At 37.5% G+C, this 16,260-nt stretch overlaps 2 protein-coding genes across 2 annotated transcripts; one reads left to right on the plus strand and one right to left on the minus strand.

The window, feature by feature from the left end:
• The first annotated feature begins 3,841 nt into the window (after positions 1–3,841).
• Positions 3,842–4,612, plus strand: LOC133334889 (uncharacterized). Its single transcript, XM_061543205.1, has one exon. It carries the CDS (start codon positions 3,842–3,844, stop codon positions 4,610–4,612), a length of 771 nt encoding a protein of 256 aa, XP_061399189.1.
• A 2,834-nt stretch (positions 4,613–7,446) lies between these two features.
• Positions 7,447–8,214, minus strand: LOC133334886 (uncharacterized). Its single transcript, XM_061543202.1, has one exon. The coding sequence runs from the start codon at positions 8,212–8,214 to the stop codon at positions 7,447–7,449; it is 768 nt and encodes a 255-aa protein (XP_061399186.1).
• Positions 8,215–16,260: the final 8,046 nt, after the last annotated feature.

Genomic DNA, 16,260 nt, shown 5'->3' on the forward strand with positions numbered 1-16,260 from the left:
CTGATACTACCCGTGCTATTATATGGATCAGAAGCATGGGTACTTGCGCAAGCAGATGAGGCAGCGCTTGGGGTGTTTGAGAGAAAAATTCTCCGAAAGATCTACGGGCCGATCTGCGTCGACGGTGAATATCGGCGTCGAATGAACCACGAGCTCTACAATTTATACGCAGACATCGACATAGTCAGTCGTATTGAGCTGCAGCGACTACGGTGGCTAGGCCATGTTGTGCGGATGAATGAAGATGCCCCAGCTCAAACGGCATATAAAAATGCGCCTACGGATGGTTTCCGTAGAAGGGGAAGGCCACGAATTAGATGGAAAGACCAAGTAGAAAACAACATCTTGGAACGTGGTCTTCCAAACTGGTGGACTTGCGCACAAGACCGACGCGCTTGGGGTCGCCCCGTTTAAGGGTTCAGAACTAGATATATCTGCCATATATATTTTCGTCCGATTTTCGGTAAATAGCGCTCCAAAGTCCTTATATCTGCTTCGATTTGCACATAGCGTACTGAAATAAGTCTAGAACGATGTGTGAAAATCGTTTTATATTTAGATATAGCTCCCACATATACATATATATTCGTCCGATTTTACATAAATGATGCACCAAACTCCTAATGTTTGTCCGAAATTTTGCACAACGTATAAAATTGGTGCAGATGCAGCCATAGCTTCGGTTATCTGTCCGACTATAGTACCCTTGAGAAGTACCTTTGCCGTTACTTGATGCTGACGCAAATCGGCTATATCTTTAAGAGTTGTTGCGATTTTCACTAGAAATGTTAATGAGAAATTCTAGAGAAATTCAATGTTCATATAGCATCAAGACTATTTGATGCCTTTCACAACTTTGGTAATACACAAGGAATGATCGCAAGATTCTTATTATAGTGTACATTAAGATATATACCGATGGATGAAAATTGGCATTTAGATGAAATCGGACGAATATATATGCGAAACTCACTATACGAAACTTTATCATTCTAGACTCAATATTTTTCTACATCGGGCAACATTTAAACAAAACATAGCACGCATAGTCTCAATTAAAGACGCCATAAACAATTTCGTGTTAATCGGAAATAATATAGGGATTTTCGTGCATCATTAATATAAAATCGGATGAAAATATGTATGGGTGCTACATCTTAATATGAACAGGTTTCACCGAAACTCCCCACATATCATTCTAGGTATAAGTCAGCAGGCTATGAGAAACTTCGTATGAAGCGAACATATATTGTGAGTTTTGTGAAGTTTATCTAAAATCGGACAAAATAGACGGAAGCTATAGCTAAATCCGAACTGAAACTTCGAGTCAATCAGTCTAACATTGTGTCTTGGGTGAACTATTAAATCGGACAAACCTATATATTAGAACTATGTCTAAATCTGAACCGATTTCCTTGGGCCAAATAAATGGGCTGTGCCAAATTTCATCGGTACAGAAAGTGATTCTATGGAAGTTCTCACGAGTAACCATGGGTCTAAATCGTTTTCGTTTGCCTACAAACATATGCACAAAGACATAATACCCTGTTCCACAGTGTGGTGAAGGGTACAAAATCTATTTTTTGAAACCGTGAATGAATGCGGGGTATCCTTACGTAATTTGACTGTTCTTCAATCGATAATACTCGCAGAACATTTTCAATATATTTTGGTCCTTATGCCGAAAATCGTTTTATATTTAGATATAGCTCCCACATATACATATATATTCGTCCGATTTTACATAAATGATGCACCAAACTCCTAATGTTTGTCCGAAATTTTGCACAACGTATAAAATTTGTGCAGATGCAGCCATAGCTTCGGTTATCTGTCCGACTATAGTACCCTTGAGAAGTACCTTTGCCGTTACTTGATGCTGACGCAAATCGGCTATATCTTTAAGAGTTGTTGCGATTTTCACTAGAAATGTTAATGAGAAATTCTAGAGAAGTTCAATGTTCATATTGCATCAAGACTATTTGATGCCTTTCACAACTTTGGTAATACACAAGGAATGATCGCAAGTTTCTTATTATAGTGTACATTAAGATGTATACCGATGGATGAAAATTGGCATTTAGATGAAATCGGACGAATATATATGTGAAACTCACTATACGAAACTTTATCATTCTAGACTCAATATTTTTCTACATCGGGCAACATTTAAACAAAACATAGCACGCATAGTCTCAATTAAAGACGCCATAAACAATTTCGTGTTAATCGGAAATAATATAGGGATTTTCGTGCATCATTAATATAAAATCGGATGAAAATATGTATGGGTGCTACATCTTAATATGAACAGGTTTCACCGAAACTCCCCACATATCATTCTAGGTATAAGTCAGCAGGCTATGAGAAACTTCGTATGAAGCGAACATATATTGTGAGTTTTGTGAAGTTTATCTAAAATCGGACAAAATAGACGGAAGCTATAGCTAAATCTGAACTGAAACTTCGAGTCAATCAGTCTAACATTGTATCTTGGGTGAACTATTAAATCGGACAAACCTATATATTAGAACTATGTCTAAATCTGAACCGATTTCCTTGGGCCAAATAAATGGGCTGTGCCAAATTTCATTTCTTTGGAATCATAAATGCGACCAGTGCTTTGCGTACCAATTAACATGGACAGACCGTCGACTATGCATAAATCGGTACAGAAAGTGATTCTATGGAAGTTCTCACGAGTAACCATGGGTCTAAATCGTTTTCGTTTGCCTACAAACATATGCACAAAGACATAATACCCTGTTCCACAGTGTGGTGAAGCGTACAAAATCTATTTTTTGAAACCGTGAATGAATGCGGGGTATCCTTACGTAATTTGACTGTTCTTCAATCGATAATACTCGCGGAACATTTTCAATATATTTTGGTCCTTATGCCGAAATATTACATTGTTTTATGGAAAAGGTGTATCATAATTACTTTTTTATTTGATTTTCCATTCAACGTCAAAATGCTTGTGACGCTCTGTAGATATGTTAAATTTTATTATTGTTTCCATTTTTAATTTTATGTTTTATGTTATTTTTATCTTTCAAATTATCCGGTTTAGATTCTTAACTACATATTTATGAGCAAATCATAATTTTATTATCTTTAAATCCATACTGATATGTATGGGAATTTTCAAAACCAGATAATAAAAAAATCAATTTTATGCATTTCAGTACACCCCCAACCATTTGTTTTTTTTTTTCAGTTTGACTTCCTCATTCCAATAGAAATTTGAATTCTTATTGATAACTGGCTGACAAGTTTCTCAACGCAAATAATCTCAATATTAATAAGAAGAATATTTCAATGTTGAAATAACTGCATTATATATGCAAAGCCTCCTATTGTGTATAAAACAAGAACAAAACACACATACAAATACACTCACAAACACACACACAACACATACATTTATAAATAACAATCTAATTTTGCATATCATTTATGCTCAAACTTACTGGATTTTAATTAAGACAGCAAATAGAATTTTGTATAAAACACAAGACAACATAGCGAAGTGTTTGCGGTTTCGCAAATAAAATGCATAAAATATTAAAATACGTATTTTTTGTTTCAAATAAAATAACATGCCGATCACTAACAACAAATTCTAAATTATGAACTAAAAATTCATAAATATTATTCTATTCCGCCTATATGAATAATAAGCCCAAAAACAAAAATACTGCAGAATTCTGAACAATGTTCTTGCCATCGTCAAGTATTTTTATCATCATATAAAAGGCATGCTTTAACCTCAGGAAATCAAACAGAAACGAACATTCTTTCATTTTAAGATCATCTAGATCTCTGTGTAGAATTCAAAATGCGTGCTTTTATTGTCTTGTGCTTGGTGGCAGTAGCCTGTGCCGATAAATTGGGTTACAACTATCAACCAGTTGGCCACTCTTCCTCCGGATTATCTTTCACACCTGGTACAGGTGTCGGTATTGGATCTGCCAGCTATGTTGCTCCATCGTACGATTCCGGTGTAACCTCTTATGATGCCCAAGGTTCCGTCGCTCCCACCTATAATGGCGGTGTTGGTTCCTATGAAGCTCAAGGTTCCAGCAGCCCTGGCTCATTCGCCCCACAAGCTGAACTTGAAAAGGAATTCTACACTTTCTCTGCAAATGATGAAGACTTCAATGAACCCGCCAGCTCCAATCAATATGCCAACTCTTTGAAAAAGGGTCTCCGTGTTGTTTTCATCAAGGGCCCCGAAAACAATGGCTTGGAAGATGCCGCCTTGGCTTTGGCCAAACAAGCTGCCGAACAACAAACTGCCATCTATGTGCTCAACAAGCAAGCTGACCTCAACGATTTGGCTAACAAATTGAACAACATCAACACCGGCAACAACAACAAGCCCGAAGTTCATTTCGTCAAATACCGTACCCCTGAAGATGCTGCCAACGCTCAACGTGCTATCCAAGGTCAATATGATTCTTTGGGCGGTCGCTCTCAAAACATCAATGGCGGTGTTGCTCCAGTCATCAACTTTGCTTCTCAAGCTCCAGTTGCTCCAGTCCCAGCTCCATCTACTCCTGGTGCTAGCTACTTGCCTGCTTCCGTTTTGCGTCGCTTCCGTTTGTAAGATGTGTGGGCCAAAGATATGTTAATTTAATTGGCTGTTGCCATTGTTGTCGAATAGATCTAGAATAATAAAATTGTTATTAATTTTTTACAAAAAAAAAAAAAAAAAAAAAAAAACATAATTCTTTTGTTATCCTAAGAAAACTAGTATGATGTTGTAAAGAGGAAAATGTACACAATACCATAGCCAAAATAAGAGTGGGAAATTCCATGTGGGGTTGTGAGTAGAACAAACCTCCAAAAAGGTTTCTTGACGGCCCGTTTTAAGTATTTGGCATTAAAACTAGTTTTTACAATTTTAGGTTCGAGTTTAATATTTGTTATTTGTACTTAAATTCTAAAACAAGTAAAAACATCGTTATGTTCAGTTGGGCTGGTACTTCCCCATATTCGGTATTTTAATGCTTTTACGTACATTTTCAAATCTAATTGGCTGTAGTATCATATTTTGGGTTCTAAAAGGATAAAAAATCCCCCTATCAAAATTTTCAATATTGGCTTATGTTTCAGCGTAGTCCCTATATAATGGTACCGCCCACTATTTAATATTTTTATGAAAGTAGTAAAGTCGGACTAGGCCGACTACATGATCCCCTTCACTTGGTACATGGAGGAACATACTCATGTCTTTCTGCAACCTATGATAAATGTAATTTCATTCGGGAGATTTAGAGTAGCCTGCCAAAACTCCCATATGTATTTCGAACGGGTGTCTGATTCGAATTACATTTTTAACAGTGCGGCGTACCAAATAGCTTGTATCAATTTTGCTATAAATCGTTTTCCATAAATTTGTCTAGCAAAATTGATACAAGCTATTCGATACGCCGCTCTGTTAAAAATTTAATTTCAATCAGACACCCGTTCGAAATACATATGGGAGTTTTGGCTGCATCTCAAGTCTCAACTTGATACGTTGTGCAAAATTTGTTGTTATCGAACAAACATTAGGAGTTTTTGCGGACGAAAATATATATGGGAGCTATATCTAAATCTGAACCGATTTTCACACGTCATTCTGGGCCTAATTCAGTCCGCTGTGCCAAATTCCGTGCAAATCCAAAAATATTAGGGACTTTGGTGCAACATTTACCTTAAATCGGATGAAAATATATATGGGAGCTATATCTAAATCCGAACCGAATTTCCCGAAACTCGCCACCCATCATCCTAGGCTTTATCCAATACGAATTGTCAAATTTCGTGCAAATCGAAAGAAATTTAGGGACTTTGGTGCACCATTCACCTTAAATCGGACGAAAATATATATGGGAGCTATATCTAAATCTGAACCGATTTTCACGAAACTTACACACATCATTCCAGGCTCAATTCATCCGAAAGATATTTAGGGACTTTGGTGCACCATTTACATAAAATCGGACACAATTATATATGGGAGCTATATCTAAGTCTGAACCGATTTTTCTCAATTTCAATAGGATTCGTCCTTGGGCCAAATAAATAGGCTTTGCCAAATTTTATCCAAATCGAATCATAAATGCGACCTGTACTTTGTTTACAATTTAACATAGACAGACAGTCGGACGGACAGATGGGCGGACCGACGGACATTCATGAATCTACTTAGAAAGTGATTCTGTGCATATTCTCAAAAGGAACCATGTGTCTATCTCGTTTCCTTTTAACTGTTACAAACATATGCACAAAGACATAATACCCTGTACCACAGTGTGGTGAAGGGTATTATGATTAATATTAGTACACTGTTTGGGGTAGTCTCCAATAACGCTACATCCCGAATTTTGGTAGATTGGGATGTTTGGGCACAATTTGCAACCGTATTAGCTGCAATTTGATTTATCAGATTATCATGGGGGGTCAAATTACAAAGATCGTGTTACCTTATAACGTATCCACCTCATTTTCGATATTTTAAAGGTTTTCACTGCACTTCCTATTGTCGGTATTATTAAGTTTATCCGAATTTCTTCATCGAAGTGGCCATAATATGGCATATCGTAAATAAATTTTCGGTATGTTGAAGTGTCCTGCTAAAACAGAGATACAGAGAACATATTAGGTTGGGGAAAAATAAATTCATTATTTTTTCGCCAGATGGCTGTACTCATAGATTTCTCGTAAATTATCGATCAAACAATTTATGCTCGTTGGAAGGGTGACATTTCGCAGTAAAAAATATTTTGCTGTTCTTAGTTTGGTGCATTTAGTTGTGAGTTACAGGTAGGCCGGTCGAAGAAAATATCGATAAAATCGGAGAAATTATCGAAGTTGGCTGGCATTTTAGAAGTAGTAACATCGCCCAGGAGCTAAAAATCGACCATAAAACAGTTTTAAACCATTTACAATTGACCAGAAACGGCCAGAATTGGCAAACAGGAGAAGTGTCGTGTTCCACCAGCTTGGTTAGGAAGCTTGGCACCAAGCGATTATCATCTTTTTCTTGCATTGCAAAATTTCTTTAATGATAAAAAGGTGGTATCTAGGGAGGATTATGAAAATCCAATACTAGAGTTTATTGCAATTAGAGAACAGGACTTCTATGAGAGAGGCATTTTGATGTTACCTTTTAAATGGCAACAAATCATCAGCAATCATTGGCAACAAATCATCACCATTGCTTCCGAAGAACAAATGGAGCAAAATCTTAAAATTTGACCAAATTGGAGTTGTTGTCGGTTCTGGCTCTTCTGGAAGCACGATTATTTTTCACATTAGTCCTTTCCTATCTAAATTTTTATGAAAAAAAAATGTTTTGTTTCTTTTTATCGGAATAACGTTAACAATTTTATTTTTGACTAGATTATAATATAACAACAATATGCGTTTCAACAACATTCCACTCGGAACATCTTACAAACGGAAGCGACGCAAAACGGAAGCAGGCAAGTAGCTAGCACCAGGAGTAGATGGAGCTGGGACAGGAGCAACTGGAGCTTGAGAAGCAAAGTTAATAACGGGAGCAACACCACCATTGATGTTTTGAGAGCGACCACCCAAAGAATCGTATTGACCTTGGATAGCACGTTGAGCGTTGGCAGCATCTTCAGGGGTACGGTATTTGACGAAATGAACTTCGGGTTTGTTGTTGTTGCCGGTGTTGATGTTGTTCAATTTGTTGGCCAAATCGTTGAGGTCAGCTTGTTTGTTGAGCACATAGATGGCGGTTTGTTGTTGGGCAGCTTGTTTGGCCAAAGCCAAGGCGGCATCTTCCAAACCATTGTTTTCGGGGCCCTTGATGAAAACGACACGGAGACCCTTCTTCAAGGAGTTAGCCAATTGTTCAGAGCTGGCGGGTTCATTGAAATCAGCATCGTTGGCAGAGAAAGTGTAGAATTCCTTTTCAAGTTCAGCTTGTGGGACGAATGATGGAGTGCTGCTGGAACCTTGACCTTCATAAGAACTAACACCACCATTGTAGCTGGGAGCAATGGAACCTTCTTGACCTCCATAAGAACTAACACCACCAGTATAGCTGGGAGCAACATAGCTGGCAGAACCAACACCTGCACCAGGAGTGAAAGATAATCCAGATGAAGAGTGACCAACTGGTTGATAGTTGTAACCCAATTTATCGGCACAGGCAACAGCCACCAAACACAAGACAATAAAAGCACGCATATTGAATTCTACACAAGAGAAAAAAAAACTACTGTATTGAAAGAATGTTCGCTTCTGTTTGATTCACTGACCGCCAAGCAAGTCTTTTATACGATAAATTGAAAAATTTTATTGGAAAATATGCTATAGCCTAATATGAAACATCCGAGTTTTGTTTGTGTTATCTGCCTGTATTAGGTTATATTCCATTTGTTTTTGTATTATTTAATACTTCTTTTTTATTTATTTATTATTAGTTGACAGTTTATATATAAACGTTTATAAAATATTTTATGCGAATATTGTTGTTCTAATACTAATAATTCTGATCCATTGTAGTTGTTTTCATGGTTTGTGTTTTCCAATTTTGTTTGTTTGTTTGCTATCTTAATTAGTTGGTGATGGACAAATGATATGCAAAATATTGATTGTTATTTTTATATTTTTATAATATTTATGCGCCAGTAAACGAAAATTGTGATCACCGTTTAGTCACTATTACTAAATAGTGACTAAAGCACCTCTAAATATTTACGTATAACTCCCAAATCCGAGTACATACGACAATATAATTGGTATCAATTTAAAGGTCAACCACTCCTCTTAGATATGCTATCAACTTCTCGGTTCTATGTCCTTCAGGAGTAAATATATACGCCATAGAATACAAATTTTGTAATTTTTCACACAAAAGTCAGGATCCATTTGACCCGCTAAATAATGACCGATCTTTATCAAAACAGGCATGCATATTCTTTGGCCCAATCCCCTTCTCCATTCGCGATGGTTGGGTCATAATTGCGGCCTCTGGAGCGACCAGAAAATCAGACAAAAATAAAGTTTTTGGTCCATTTCATACCCTAAATATTAACCGATCTTTACCAAAAACAATAGGGGTCTTCATTGGCCAGAACCCATTCTACATGTAAAATTTTGTGAAGATTGGTCCATAACTGTGGCCTGTATCGTGTTTACAAATTATAATGGACAGACGGACGGACGGACACACATGTCTGGATCGACTCAGCTAGTCGAGATATTATCGGAATACTTAAAGGTGGGTCTAGGACCAATATTTCGCGGCGTTACAAACTTTTGGGGCTGCACAAAGCTATAATACCCTGACAACATAGTTGTGTTAACAAACATTAATAGAAAATAATAGAAAACCAGTGAGCGGAGCAGTATAGTCGGACGGGGCCGACCATACCCTACACAACTACCACGAACTCTAACTTTCTGAGGATGTTTATTCCGAGTCTGAGTAATATTTCGTGATATTTGCCCCCTCTTGTCCGATTAGAGGTTAACAACACCTCTTCCTTTCTTTTTTCGAATATTCAGTACAGTCCTTCTAATGACTTGTCCAGATTACCTTCACGGTGGGTTGTGTTGTGATTTTCGGATTATACTCAACTCGAAAACACACAAAAAATTATGTTTTCGGTCCATTTCATCCCAAAATTTTAATCTGATCATCACCGAAAATTGTAGGCGATGTTCTTGACCATAACTGGAACTTCATGCAAAATTTCAAAGCCATCAGCGCGATATTTCTCCCTCTAATGTGGTAATGGGTTACTGAATAATATCTCAATACGTAAGCACCTGTAAATATTTGACTGTAACTCCCACATCTGAGTAGATACATCACTATATATGGTATCAATTTAAAGGCCAACCACTCCTCTTGGATATGCTATGAACTCCTGGGGTCTACATCCTCCAGGAGTAAATATGTATGCCATAGAATACAAATTTTGTCATTTTTCACACAAAAGTCAGGGTCCATTTGACCCGCTAAATATTGACCGATCTTTATCAAAACATGCATGCTTATTCTCTGACCCGATCCCCTTCTCCATGCAAAAATTCGCGGTGTTTGGGCCATAATTGCGGCCTCTGGAGCGACCAGAAAAACCGACAAAAATTTAGTATTTGGTCCATTTTATCCCCTAAATATTAGCCGATCTTTCCCAGAAACAATAGGGGTCTTCATTGGCCAGAACCCATCCTACATGCAAAATTTCGTGAAGATTGGTCCATAACTGTGGCCTGTATCGTGTTTACAAATTATAATGGACAGACGGACGGACACACATGTCTAGATCGACTCAGCTAGTCGAGATATGACGATCGGTATACTTAAAGGTGGGTCTAGGACCAATATTTCGCGGCGTTACAAACATTTGGGGCTGCACAAAGCTATAATACCCTGACAACATAGTTGTGTAGGGTATAAAAATGTGATTAAAAGTTGTATCGAAACTTTTTGTATAGGTTGTAGGGGTAAAAGTTTCCATCGATCGGTCAGACATAGCATCTTTGATGAATCAGTCAGACGAAACTGGACAAATTAATTATGTGAGATAAAAAACACTGCAACAAAGTCAAGCGCCATAATTTGTACACTTTTTTCAAATTTTATTGAATGAAATGAAAAATGTCGGAAATAGCGTCAAATTTTAGAATGAGTTCAGGTTTGTTCGAATTCGTCACCTTTGGCGGGAATTATAGCCTTCAAACGGCCAATGAAACCATCACACGCTGCCCGATTGTTGTTCTGCGGTATTTTGGCTCATCCCTGGCGAAACGCTTGCTTGAGGTGATCGACACTTTGGTATTTTTTAGTGCCAATCTTGCTTTCCAAAATACTCCAGACGGATTGGTATGAGGAGATGTTGGTGGCCATTGTGCGCTGGAAAGGAAGCGAGGAACCTCATTGTGTAACCATCTTGGGTGTTGCGTCCACCATCGCACTCAGGATGGTCCTGTTGGAATGTCCAAGGTCTACGGCCAAAATATTTGCGTGTCCAAGGCTTTAATACACCCTCCAGAATATTTTCGCGATTAAATTCAGCATTTATTCTGATGATATTCGATTTGCTGGCCAACCGAATGTTCACATTTTCAGTTGACCACTTTGGCAAGTAAACACGATCATTATGTTGGTTTACAAACTGCTGGAAAACGAATGTTTTCTCATCGGTGAAAACCAAATTCGGCAGTTCACCACTTTCGGCCACGATCTTTAGCTCTTTTCGGTCTATTTTCTTTCTGTTCCATCACGAATAACTTTTTATCTGAAAAATTTTTACCAAAGTGCTTTTGTACGCTTGTAAACAATATAATGAGATGTCACTGGAAATTTTACAGCTTGCGGACGAGTGGCTTAGAAATGACAGCAGTATAAAGTTGGTTGCAGTTTTTCATCTCACGCTGTATGTATATATGAGCCTAATTCAATTGCACTTACATATGCCAATAGATAATATATGTATTCAGATTTTCATGTCCATCGGGCAGGCTTAGCACAGGTTTTAGGAAATTTTACACACGGCTCTATTTAGTGCGGATAATTTGAATCACCATTTTAATTCGTTTATAGTAGGACGGAGCTGAGATAACGTACACTAAGACAACCTATTTTCGTACGCGGAACTCAAATCCCAGGTCTGACCTAATTCAACAATATATGCATGTTCTTCTGTAATAATAATAATAATAGTTAACTCTATCGGAATATGTAACCCATTTACACATTTTAATATATCTCTCAAATCAGCACTAGTATGACAACGCCAATTCAGAGTAAACGGCAACCACTTCCAATTTACCCTTCATTTTGTAGGGTGACCAAAGAAACATACAAAAACAAGTAGGGAAAGTGCAAAAGGCAGCCGCGTCTACTATATATTACCCTTCACCACTTTTGATATATGCAATAGATGCTCCTTATGTCTTTGTGCATATGTTTGTAACAGACAAAAGGAAACGAGATAGACACATAGCTACCTTTAAGAATATGCATAGACTCACTTTCTGAGTCGATTTACGTCATTGGAAACAAAGTACAGGTTACATTTATGATCCAAATTGGAAGAAATTTGGCACAGCTCATTTGGCACAGTTTCGTAAATATCGGTTCAGATTTAGATATATATATTTTCGTCCGATTTAATAGAAATGGTGCTCCAAAGTCCCTACATATTTTTCGATTTGCACACAATTTTGCAGTGCACCTAATTGAATCTGGAATGATGTTTGGTAAGTTTCGTGAAAATCGGTTGACATTTAGATATAGCTCCTATATATATATATATATATATATATATATTGTTGACACGAAATTATGCACAACATATCAAATTGAGACCAGAACGACGTTATGCGTTTTATAGAAAATGGTGCAGATGCAGACCCAGCACCCATATATATTTCAAACGGGTGTCTGATTGAGATTAAATTTTGAAGAGTGCGGTCTACCGAATAGCAATGTATAAATCGGTTTACATAAATGTGTCGCATTGTGCGCAAACGACTCTAAACTTGCCCAAATGAAATTAACATAGGTTCCAACGAAGACATAAAGAACACATGTTCAAGTTCGTTCAATTTCATGTCAATGGGTCTCATGCATAAAACGTAAGCTTGAGCTCGAACTCGATTTTTTGAGTAAAAGTTGCTTGTCGTATGCATAATAAAATTTGATGTATTTGCTTTTGCTCACTGCTCACGTTTGATCTCTTCTTGCTCAGTTTGAACTTAGAATTTGAAGTTGGATGAGATTGTTCACATTTTCATATTCATAAAAACAAGCTTTTGCTTACTTTTGTGAGCTCTTGCTCAAGTTTTGTTGAGCATGCCTTTTAGTCGACTCGCGTAGATGGCTGAATAGTTTGTACCATAAATAAATAAAAATAATTATCAACAGCGTAAGACAAATTAGAATTAGGAATTAGAATTAGCACATAGCAATTGTGAAAAATCAGATTCCTAGTTTTTTAAAATAATTTTTTATTGTCTGTTTTATTCAAGTCTATTTTATGTTTTATGCGACATTTCATGTTAGCTATTCATACCCTACACAACTATGTTGTCTGGGTATTATAACTTTTTATACCCTACACAAATATGTTGTCAAGGTATTATAGCTTTGTGCAGCCCCAAGAATTTGTATCGCCGCGAAATATTGGTCCTACCTTTAAGTATACCGATCATATCTCGTCATATCTCGACTAGCTGAGTCGATCTAGACATGTGTGTCCGTCCGTCTGTCCAATATAATTTGTAAGCATGATACAGGCCACAGTTATGGAGCAATCTTCAAAATTTTTATTCTATAGAGTATATATTTACCCCTGAAGGATATAGACCGGAGGAGTTGATAGCATATCCAAAAGGAGTGGTCGACCTTTAAATTGATACCAATTATATTGACTTATGTACTCCGATGTGGGATTTACACTTAAACATTTACAGGTCCTTACGTATTCATATATTATTTAGTAACCCATTACAACACTAGAGGGCGGAAATATAGCACTGGTCGTTTTGAAATTTTCCATGAGGGTTCACGTATGGTCAAGTACAACGCATATAATTTTCGATGATGATCAGATAAAAATATTGGCATGAAGTAGACCGAAAACTTAATTTTTTGTGAGTTTTCGAGTCGATCAAGGCACGGTGAGGGGAATGTGGAGTGCTGTACTGAATATTAGTAATATTTGTTGACGACTAGTCGGTCAAGAGAAATATACCTCGAAATATTCCCCAAGCTCAGAATAAAGAACCACACAAAGTTAGATTTTCGTGGAAGTTGTGTAGATCATATAGTCGGCCCCGTCCGACTATACTGCTCCGCTCACTGTTTTTTTATTATATTTTTCCCGTTATTTCTATTCGAAATATTTGCTTCATTTCTTTGACACATGTTTTTATTGTTTCTTTTTAATGTTTAGTAACTGCATTTTTCAATCAAATATTTATTTTCGTTCATTTTTTGTACTAAAAGTGTAGATATATCGGCATTTTCTATTTTATTATTAGTATTTACCAGTAGTGTTGGCGGTTTATTTGGGATACCATTTGTATTTTGTTTTTGCAAAATAGTCAGGCTGAATCCCAGTTTGTTGTTTTTATAAAAAACAACTATTTATTAGTGGGGAATGTATGGCATTGTTTGCCGAGGGGTAAGGCAGGGAAGACTATAGTTTCGGATCACGCCACTGATCCTCATCAGTTCCCTTAGTTTTTTGTTGGGATATTCTCCCAGAAGCTATTGCTTCTATACAAAAAACCTTTCATACCCAAATGTCTCTTGTAACAAAGCGAAGTACTTAGCTGACCAACGACATAAACTGCATGAGAATTTCGCTGGAGCCTCACTTCGAGGTTAACAAGGCATTTACAAACAATACCACACCTTTCCCACTGTTGTGTGTTGTCACATCGCGACAAATGCACACAACGACTTTGTTGGTGTTGCTAGTATACAGCAACAAACCAAACAGTTCAACCGTGCCTGCGTCTACAACTTCAGTAGTGTTGGCGGTTTATTTGGGATACCATTTGTATTTTGTTTTTGCAAAATAGTCAGGCTGAATCCCAGTTTGTTGTTTTTATAAAAAACAACTATTTATTAGTGGGGAATGTATGGCATTGTTTGCCGAGGGGTAAGGCAGGGAAGACTATAGTTTCGGATCACGCCACTGATCCTCATCAGTTCCCTTAGTTTTTTGTTGGGATATTCTCCCCAGAAGCTATTGCTTCTATACAAAAAACCTTTCATACCCAAATGTCTCTTGTAACAAAGCGAAGTACTTAGCTGACCAACGACATAAACTGCATGAGAATTTCGCTGGAGCCTCACTTCGAGGTTAACAAGGCATTTACAAACAATACCACACCTTTCCCACTGTTGTGTGTTGTCACATCGCGACAAATGCACACAACGACTTTGTTGGTGTTGCTAGTATACAGCAACAAACCAAACAGTTCAACCGTGCCTGCGTCTACAACTTCAGTAGTGTTGGCGGTTTATTTGGGATACCATTTGTATTTTGTTTTTGCAAAATAGTCAGGCTGAATCCCAGTTTGTTGTTTTTATAAAAAACAACTATTTATTAGTGGGGAATGTATGGCATTGTTTGCCGAGGGGTAAGGCAGGGAAGACTATAGTTTCGGATCACGCCACTGATCCTCATCAGTTCCCTTAGTTTTTTGTTGGGATATTCTCCCCAGAAGCTATTGCTTCTATACAAAAAACCTTTCATACCCAAATGTCTCTTGTAACAAAGCGAAGTACTTAGCTGACCAACGACATAAACTGCATGAGAATTTCGCTGGATCCGAAACTATAGTCTTCCCTGCCTTACCCCTCGGCAAACAATGCCATACATTCCCCACTAATAAATAGTTGTTTTTTTATAAAAACAACAAACTGGGATTCAGCCTGACTATTTTGCAAAAACAAAATACAAATGGTATCCCAAATAAACCGCCAACACTACTGAAGTTGTAGACGCAGGCACGGTTGAACTGTTTGGTTTGTTGCTGTATACTAGCAACACCAACAAAGTCGTTGTGTGCATTTGTCGCGATGTGACAACACACAACAGTGGGAAAGGTGTGGTATTGTTTGTAAATGCCTTGTTAACCTCGAAGTGAGGCTCCAGCGAAATTCTCATGCAGTTTATGTCGTTGGTCAGCTAAGTACTTCGCTTTGTTACAAGAGACATTTGGGTATGAAAGGTTTTTTGTATAGAAGCAATAGCTTCTGGGGAGAATATCCCAACAAAAAACTAAGGGAACTGATGAGGATCAGTGGCGTGATCCGAAACTATAGTCTTCCCTGCCTTACCCCTCGGCAAACAATGCCATACATTCCCCACTAATAAATAGTTGTTTTTTATAAAAACAACAAACTGGGATTCAGCCTGACTATTTTGCAAAAACAAAATACAAATGGTATCCCAAATAAACCGCCAACACTACTGAAGTTGTAGACGCAGGCACGGTTGAACTGTTTGGTTTGTTGCTGTATACTAGCAACACCAACAAAGTCGTTGTGTGCATTTGTCGCGATGTGACAACACACAACAGTGGGAAAGGTGTGGTATTGTTTGTAAATGCCTTGTTAACCTCGAAGTGAGGCTCCAGCGAAATTCTCATGCAGTTTATGTCGTTGGTCAGCTAAGTACTTCGCTTTGTTACAAGAGACATTTGGGTATGAAAGGTTTTTTGTATATAAGCAATAGCTTCTGGGAAGAATATCCCAACAAA

Source organism: Musca vetustissima, unplaced genomic scaffold, assembly GCF_032173495.1.
Source record: "Musca vetustissima isolate MV318-11 ecotype Yass unplaced genomic scaffold, APGP_CSIRO_Mvet_v1 utg26893, whole genome shotgun sequence".
Lineage (NCBI taxonomy): Eukaryota > Metazoa > Arthropoda > Insecta > Diptera > Muscidae > Musca > Musca vetustissima.

What these genes read in the sequence shown, in the direction of transcription:
- LOC133334889 (XM_061543205.1), top strand. Translation starts at nt 3,842, where the DNA reads ATGCGTGCTTTTATTGTCTTGTGCTTGGTGGCAGTAGCCTGTGCCGAT.
- LOC133334886 (XM_061543202.1), bottom strand. Translation starts at nt 8,214, where the DNA reads ATGCGTGCTTTTATTGTCTTGTGTTTGGTGGCTGTTGCCTGTGCCGAT.